The sequence below is a fragment of the Anabrus simplex genome, chromosome 3 (genome assembly GCF_040414725.1).
Source record: "Anabrus simplex isolate iqAnaSimp1 chromosome 3, ASM4041472v1, whole genome shotgun sequence".
NCBI classification, from domain to species: Eukaryota; Metazoa; Arthropoda; class Insecta; order Orthoptera; family Tettigoniidae; genus Anabrus; species Anabrus simplex.
Window position 1 is genome coordinate 128,324,763 of NC_090267.1, and position 8,971 is coordinate 128,333,733.

The 8,971-nt window shown below is 40.9% G+C and overlaps 1 protein-coding gene across 1 annotated transcript; it reads right to left on the bottom strand.

The window, feature by feature from the left end:
* Positions 1-6,309: 6,309 nt before the first annotated feature.
* LOC136866692 (small histidine-alanine-rich protein-like) lies at positions 6,310-7,125 on the bottom strand. The gene has a single exon (XM_067143806.2). The coding sequence runs from the start codon at positions 7,123-7,125 to the stop codon at positions 6,310-6,312; it is 816 nt and encodes a 271-aa protein (XP_066999907.2).
* Between the last annotated feature and the right edge of the window lie 1,846 nt (positions 7,126-8,971).

Below are 8,971 nucleotides of genomic sequence, written 5' to 3' on the forward strand. Positions count from 1 at the left end.
ATAATAATAATAATAATAATAATAATAATAATAATAATAATAATAATAATAATAATAATAACAACATCTCCTTTTCTCTCTTTCTATCTTTCTTTCTTTCTTTATTTATTTCGTTCTTTCTTTCTTTCTTTCTTCCTTTCTTTCTTTCTTTCTTTATTTCTTTCTTTCTTTCTTAATCCGTTTACCGTCCCTCGGACTCAGCGAAGGATCCCACCTCTACAGCCTCAAGGGCAGTGTCCTGGAGCTTGAGACTTTCGGTCGGGGCATACAACAGGGGAGGAGAACAAGTACTTCGCCCAGATGGCCTCACCTGCTATGTTGAACGGGGGCCTTGTGGGGATATGAAGGTCGGAAAGGGTAGACAAGTAAGAGGGAAGGGAGCGGCCGTGGCCTTAAGTTAGGTACCATCCCGGCATTTGCCTGAAGGAGAAGTTGATAACCACTTCGAGGATGGCTGAGGCAGGAATCAAACCCCCCTCTACTCAGTTGACCGCACGAGGCTGAGTGGACCGCGTTCCAACCCTCGTACCACTTAAAATTTCGGAAATCGAACCCGGGCCTCCAGGTAGTAGCAGCTGATCGGACTAACCACTACACCACAGGGGTGGACTTTACATCTCCTTCTGAAAGAATTTCACTACTATCGATAAAATCAGGAAACAAAACTTATGCACCAGTCAATGCACATGCATGTACACATATACCCACTGAAAGCCGAAGACTTCTGGGAACTACTAGAAGAAACTACAGCCAAAATTCAAACAACCCTTATCAAAATTCTGCTGGGGGATTTCATTGCCCGCCCAATAGGCAAAGAAAGAAAATTCAGAACCACCGAAGGTCTCTACCCTGCTAAAAAAGAATCAATAAAAGTGGAGAAAGAGCAAATGGCTTCTGCGAGAATTTCCATCTCAAATTTGTGGCGCTTCCATACAAGGCGAGGGCAGGAGTTTACTTTACTTAGACTAGATTTTTCGAAATATTTTACCTACATTATCCGCTTTGGACATTCATGCTGCTGTTTTACCGCTGTCTGCATTTCAAGAACTTACTAAAGAATGATAATATTGTAAATTGAAGAAATATTTTCCAAATTTGCTTGTTTTGATAAAGTTATTTTAATGAGGAAATAATAATAATAATAATAATAATAATATAACGGTATGGTAAGACGCCAAAACCTGGGTCCGATTCCTGGCTATTCCCGGGACTTTAATTCATTTCTGGGGATCGAAACGCGGTTCACTCAGCGTGATGACACCGACTGAGTAGCTGTGTTATATGGGAGGCAGCGGAACTGGCCGAGAAAGCCAAATAACACGACTGAGAATGTCGTTACGCTGACCAAGTGATGCTGAAATATTCCTAGGGTATCTGACTGCACATCAGTTACCTTGGCACGTCAAGAGCCTTAATAGCCTATATTCGTTACGGATTTGTTTGTAACTAACTGAACTGATTAAGGTAAAACATATTGTATAGTATTTTACAGTGTTTAGACTCTGTGGCTCAGGCAGCAGCGCGCCGGCCATTCACCTCCGGGTTACCTGGTTCAAATCCTGGTCACCCCATGTGAGATTTCTCCAGGTACTCCAGTTTCACCTGTTATCTTTCATTCCAGGAACACTCTCCAATAACATTTCATCGGTCAGTCATTAATTTTTGCCCCAGAGGAGTGTGACAGGCTTCCGCAGCCGGCACAATTCTTCTCCTCGCCGCTAGATAGGAGCTGTGGATTTTCATTATACAGTGTTTACAAGGAAACTGCAAACATTTTAGTGCGAATTTAAAGCAAACTATCCATTATTTATGGTTCTAAAATCAATAAAAGGGGAACTTAATTCCTATGACAGTATAAGGTGTGAAATTATGTGCTGCTCCAGGGATTTTTACCTGGATCTTAGGGCTGTTTCTGGGTCCATTCAGCCTACGTGAGTACAGTATAGCAGCTATCTGATTGTGAGATAGCGGCCTCGGTCATGAAAGCCAAGAATAGAGACTGAGAGGATTTATCGCACTGACCACGCGTCACGGCGTAATCTGCAGGTCTTCTGACTGAACAGCGGCTGCTGGGTAGGTCAAGGTCAGTCAGGGTTCTAGAACCATAAAGATCTTCTTTTAGGCCAATGTCTCAATCATCCGAATTGCAAAGTAAAGCAAATGAGCAGTTTAACCTGGAAGCCGAACCATAGCATGATACTTTTAATTTTTTTTTTAAGCGCAAAGGCACTGATCGGGATTCGAACTAGAGCTGCCTTAATGTCCATTCAATGACCATGTCTCACGGCTGTCACGGCCCAATTATCCGAAGGATCTCTCTCGGCATAGCTAAAGAGAAACCTAACATAGAGGGTAAAAGAAAGTATTTTCAATGCATTCATCCATTATCCTCGCGTAAATTAACACAGTTGCATTGTTTGCTAATTGTCTCTTCCACACTTCAATGTCCGTAGAAAGTGCACTCCTGCATTACGTCTTTCGGTTTCCAATCACAGATAAGCGGTTAGAATCAAATCAATATCCATTATTGTGCAAATTACATGCATACACTCCAATGAGTGTCAGAAAAATCTTTTCACTCGCTTCCTGCTTCACAGTTGAGATCCAGTCACTTTCACTGAAGACATGTCCTATCACCTCTACCTGGTTTGTAAGACTAGCTCCATAAAAAGACCAGGCAAGCTTTTGTTTTCCTTTGCACAGTCTTTCACTTCCTCATTTTATTGATACATTTATTAGTAATATGTCGTAAGATGCATAATTAAATTATACATTTTATAAATGTGCTACTTAGGTAATAAAATTATGTTAAAAACTGCCCAGGTGTAGACAAATAATTGTAATTACTCTGAATAAGACCCACATTTTCTTGACTGATACTTTCAATAATAAGAAGAAAAAGAAGGAGAAGAAGAAGAAGACGAACAACAACAACAACAACAACAACAACAACAAAATTGTTGTTACCACTTGAACGTCTCACTGACACTGTTAAGTTTTCAGCAAGGAGTGAGGAAGAGGACCAGGACCGAGACGGTAGTGCGTTCATATTTGTGTGGCCTGCAAACAGGATCCACCCCACAGTAACCTTCCCCCCACACCCCACTCCAACTCCCCACCACAAAAGTATTGAGACGGTAGCCAATGGCTTACTCCTGTAGTTCTACGCAAAATTACAGTAGCTTAAAACATGCCGAAGGTTGACCTGAACATACTAACCCCCGAATGCAAGGTTACAGCCTCACGGTGCGTTGCACGAAACCAGCTCACTGGATAACAGACTATAACTATCTCTGCACAGACCATGAAGGCTCTTGGAGGAGTGGAGGGTAAACGATTCCACTATCCGTATCCTCGGCAATAAGCGGCATAGAGTGGTCTTTGCCGTCTTTGCGCCCAGGAATTGACCTGGTACCTCAGGGTCATGTGCCACTCCAGAAGTGAAATTCAGTTTCCTAAATTATTCAGCTTCCTGCGGGAAATCCATTCCACGTTCCTTCCAGATGAACCGAACACGCCTGTACCATCTCGACTAGACATCCAATAATAATAATAATAATAATAATAATAATAATAATAATAATAATAATAATAATAATAATAATAATAATAATAACAGCAGGTTCGATCCAAGCTCAGATCGGTGCACTGCTGATGTCTTATAGCAAGTCAAAAGAACTCTGCGGGATAAAAGAAAGTAACAAGCCCTGTGTTTCTTTAAATTACAATCATTTAACGGACTTCAAGCAACTAAAATAATAATAATAATAATAATAATAATAATAATAATAATAATAATAATAATAATAATAATAATAATACAGTACATCAATCAGTCAATCAACTTTGATCTGCATTTAGGGCAGTCGCCTAAGTGGCAGGTTCCCTATCTGTTATTTTCCTAGCCTTTCCTTAAATTATTGCAAAGAATGTGGAAATTTAATGATCATCGCCCTTGGTAAATTATTCCAATCCCTAACTCCCCTACCTATAAAAGAATATCTGCCCCAGTTTGTTCTCTTGAATTCTAACTTTATCTTCATATTGTGACCCATCCTACTTTTAAAAACACCAGTCAAACTTATTCGTCTACTAATGGCATTCCACGCCGTCTCTCCATTGACAGCTCTAGAACATAATCGAGCAGCTTGTCTCCTTTCTTCCAAGTCTTCCCAGCCTAAACCGTCTCAACATTTTCGGACCGTTACTCTTTTGTCGGAAATCACCCAGAACAAAATGAGTTGCTTTTCTTTAGATTTTTTCCAGTTCTCGAATCAGGTAATCCTGGTGTGGGTCCCGTACACTGGAACCAAACTCCTGTTGCGGTCTTATCAGAGACTTATATGCGCTCTCTCTTATCCAAGAACAAGAGACGAATATATTACCAAAATCGCAACCGATTCTACATGTAAGCAAAGTCTGAATCATAGCAAAGCAGGTTTCAAATCTATTCAGCAACAGTATTTCATTCGTTGAGTTACAATATGTTAGTGCCGATGATCCCGTTGCTTTGACCCATAAAGCAAAGGTATCATCACCAAATTACGAGTTTGTCTGTTATGGAAAGTAAAGGTATCATCACCAAATCACGAGTTTGTCTGTTATGGGTTTTGAAGTGTTGTCAAATGAGGAGGAAGTAGGATTGTTTGTTAATAAGCAAATCATTATTTTTCATTTTCGTCTCAGTTAATACAACTTACAGATTTTTTCTCTGTCGAAAACACGAAATGTGGCATTATAACATTTCTTTCTTTCTTTCTTCTTTCTTTCTTAATCCGTTAACCCCCCAGGATTGGATTTTCTTTCGGACTCAGGTGAGGGATCCCACCTCTACGCCTGAAGGGCAGTGTACTGGAGCGTGAGACTTTGGGTCGGGGGATACAACTGGGAAGGAGAATAAGTAACTCGCTCAGGCGGCCTCACCTGCTATGCTGAACAGGGGTCTTGTGGGGGATGGGAAGATTGGAAGGGATAGACAAGGAAGGGGAAAGGAGGCGGCCGTGGCCTTAAGTTAGGTGCCATCCCGGCATTTACCTGGAGGAGAACTGGGAAAGCACGGAAAACCACTTCGAGGATGGCAGAGGTGGAACTCGATCCTACCTCTAGTCAGTTGACCTCCCGAGGCTGAGTGGACCCCGTTCCAGCCCTCGTACCACTTTTCAAATTTCATGGCAGAGCCGGGAATCGAACCCGGGCCTCCGGGGGTGGCAGCTAATCACGCTAACCACCACACCACAGAAGCGGACCGACATTATAAGATACCTGTAAAATTGACTGACAATTTTGTATAGGTATGTTATAATGCCTTATTTTATTGCTTTCGAATGTCTGGAAAACTGTTTATTGGACTAAGTAGAATTGTGGATATAATATCACCATTTTCTATACAGTTGGAGAAATTAAATAAGGAATCTTAAATGCAGGTATTTCATGACGAGGATAGCTCCCTGTATGGATCAGTGGTAGAATACTGGCCTCTGGATCCCTACAACGCGGACTCAAACCTGCAGAAGAAGTCGGATTTTTAAGAGCGGAATAAAAGATTCATTCGTCACTCATATCGTGCGATATCAGCATCCAACATCTCCGGGCATAAATTCGAAATTTACTCCACAAAATTAATTAAATTTCAGCAACATCTCTTCGAATACAGTTTCAGTTCTTCTGGTAGACTATAACAAAACGTTGAAATTGATAATGGTCAATGCAAATGCCATCAAATAAAAACGATACCTGATTCGATATTATTATTGCAATGATAAATGTGCGTTTTAAATACACACCGTAAGGTCTATATCAACTGGATGACTTGCATACGGTATCTGTTTCGTCATTCAGTTCTCACTAACAGAGCGTGCCTCTATATATCTACAATCATTCTTTCCTATCAATGAAACCGGATCTTTGTGTTGACAGATTCGAATGGTGAGAAAATTTAACCGCATGTTCATCAAATGCTTTCAAACGGATTCTTTAACAGGCTGGTCTCGATCGGAATTGAACCTGTAATTGTGTGTCCAAGAAGCCAGTACAAATACCACTCAAAAGGTGGAGTCGGCAATGCGGATAAAATAAAACTCACAGTTTAATGACGTAATAAATAATATTTTATTTCCATATACATGTAAAAACAACATAAATAACGGCTATTAACAGTGGTAACAACATCCAATAACAAAAACATGATGGAATAACAAACTGTGTTAGACGAATGTGTGGCGCACACAAATTTTTCTCCAAAATTTCTTACCTTTTCCACAAGTTATCTGCCAAAGGAGATACATCGTTTGTACAATGAGGGGAAGAAGCTTAATGATGCCCGTGGCTGAAGCCGAAGTGCTTGCCGCCCTTGTGGCCGCCCTTCTTAGCGTAGTCTGAGTGGTGGTCGTGGTGTTCTTCATGGCCGTGGTGGCCCTTGAAGCCCTTGTGGTCGTCATGGTAGTGACCCTTGTCGTGATGGCCCTTCTTGCCGTAGTGGTCGTCATGGTAAGCAGACTTGTGGTGTCCGCCCTTCTTGTGGCCGCCTCCTTTCTTCTCATGGTGAGCGTGGTGGTCGCCGTACTTGCTGTGGTGTCCTCCCTTGTGGTAGTCGTCATAAAACTTGTGTTCCTTGTGGAATTCGTCCTTGTGGAACTTGTTGTGGTACCCATGAGTCTTGTGGCCCTTCTTGTGTCCTCCCTTCTCGCCGTACTTAGCGCCCTTGTGACCCTTCTCAGCCTTGTGATGTTCACCATAGTGTCCAGCCTCATCGTGATGTTTCTTCTTGTGGCCGCTATGGTCGCTGTAGTGTCCACTGTGGTGCTCTTTCCCATGATGACCGTGTTCATCTTCATCGAAGTGGTGGTGCTTTTTGTAGCCCTTATCACCTTTTTCCCCATGGCTGGCGTGATGATCTTCATGGTGCTTGTGGCCACCACCTTTCTCGTGATGGTGATGATGGCTTGCAGCCGCTACCATATCCTCGACGTATTCCTCCCTGTTCGAAGATACTGCCACCATATCAGAAGACACTTCGTGAATACCATCTCGATTGGCAAGAGATGTGATTTCTCTTGCATTGCTCTGACTGTGGAGAAGGCAAGCTACTAGAAGAAGCAAGCAACCTCTTAGAGGTGTGAGAGCCATGATTTTTGGACTTGAAACCCTATGCTACTGTGTTCACTTATGCTGTCGAAGACCAGGACTAACGTTTCCTCGTCACGGATCCCAGTATTTATATGCATGTGATGGAGAAGATCTTACGGCAAGACACTGAAATTTACGTTTATTTCTTCACCTTGTATCCCCCACTTCCTTTCTCTGAGGACGGCGCCGAGCTTGGCACAGGAGGTAAAGTGAGAATAAAGTGGTCACGCTTTCAAAACCGCGAGTGAAGACGCGGTCTCGAGCTGGGTATAGAAACCGAACACGGAACGAATGAAGCTTGAAACACTGCAATTCTAGCGCAAGAGATGTTAGCGGAAATTAGGGCAAGGTACTTCACTTTGTTATGACAAGGCAACTGGCATGTTCCAATTTTGTCTTCGCCGCTCCTACAGACAATCTTGAGAAAATTCATTACTAGTATTCCAACCTGCCTTTGATGGGTACAAAATTAGCACAATTTTAGGAAATGCATCTTCATAACAATATCCACCAAATGTGCAATAGAAGAACAGACAGAGCACACCTCAGTTAACAATAGTCTATCTGTACGAAGCTATTGTTAATACAAATCCGCGCATATCTTCATTACTATGGCTCATACAGTAAAAACGTGTTGTATGTAAACAAGTTAAATTAATTTCGAAATAAATATTTCTTAGGGTTCAGGGTCATCCACAATGCGTGTAACGAAGTAGTGTCGTGAAATAAAATGTGTGACTAGATATTACCTAGCAATAGTACCTGAAGAGCTGCACAGGCAGTGGATCTGTATGTCATGGGCAACCATCCAGCCTGCATGGTTGCTAGGTAACATTGCGTCACACATTTTATTGAAAGTAATATTTATTTTATTTTTGCAAAGTGAAGTTTGCTGTGAATTTTTCTCTATTTTTGTAATGTGCACTTATCAAACAGAGCTAATATATCCGGCAAATTTCGGAAATTCATTAAGAATGTAAAAATCACAAGAACCTCCATTATTATAATCTTCGTTCGTTCAAAATGCATGAAATAAAATGTCGGAAATAAAAATTTACTCAACATTTATTAAGTATCATCAATCGCTACTGATCTGCATTTAAGACAGTCTCCCAGGTGGCAGATATAATTCTTTCGATGCAGATAATATTAACAAAGAAATTTGACACTTCCTGTTATGTCTCCCTTAATATTGCTACGCCACTGGATACTAATCAAATAATATGTAGCCTAGTGCAAGATCTGTCTGTCCCCGAACTTATTAAAAACCGAGTTTCTAGACATTTGTTCAGGTGCTTTTTCCATGATGTTGTGACAAACAAACTGACAGCATAACAAAAACTGAACTGAGCAAATGTTCATCATGTGTACAGCTAATCTGAGATGAAAACGAAATAGGAGGTATTTGTATTATTATTATTATTATTATTATTATTATTATTATTATTATTATTATTATTATTATCCGGCTCATTGGAAGAATAATCAACGTAGTAGTCTTCGTTTCAGAAGGTTCTCGATTCGATTCCCTGCCAGAATAGGGATTTTAACTGCGCACGGTTAATTCCCCTGGCTCAGGAACTGGGAGTTTGTGTTCGTCTTAATACACATCTCTTCATCCATTTACAGCTCACCACACTACCAAGCACCACAAAAACAAGTAGGGAAATACCACGATTATTATTATTATTATTATTATTATTATTATTATTATTATTATTATTATTATTATTATCCGGCTCATTGGAAGAATAATCAACGTAGTAGTCTTCGTTTCAGAAGGTTCTCGATTCGATTCCCTGCCAGAATAGGGATTTTAACTGCGCACGGTTAATTCCCCTGGCTC

Coding starts and splice junctions, on each gene's coding strand:
- LOC136866692 (XM_067143806.2), bottom strand. CDS start 7,125: ATGGCTCTCACACCTCTAAGAGGTTGCTTGCTTCTTCTAGTAGCTTGC.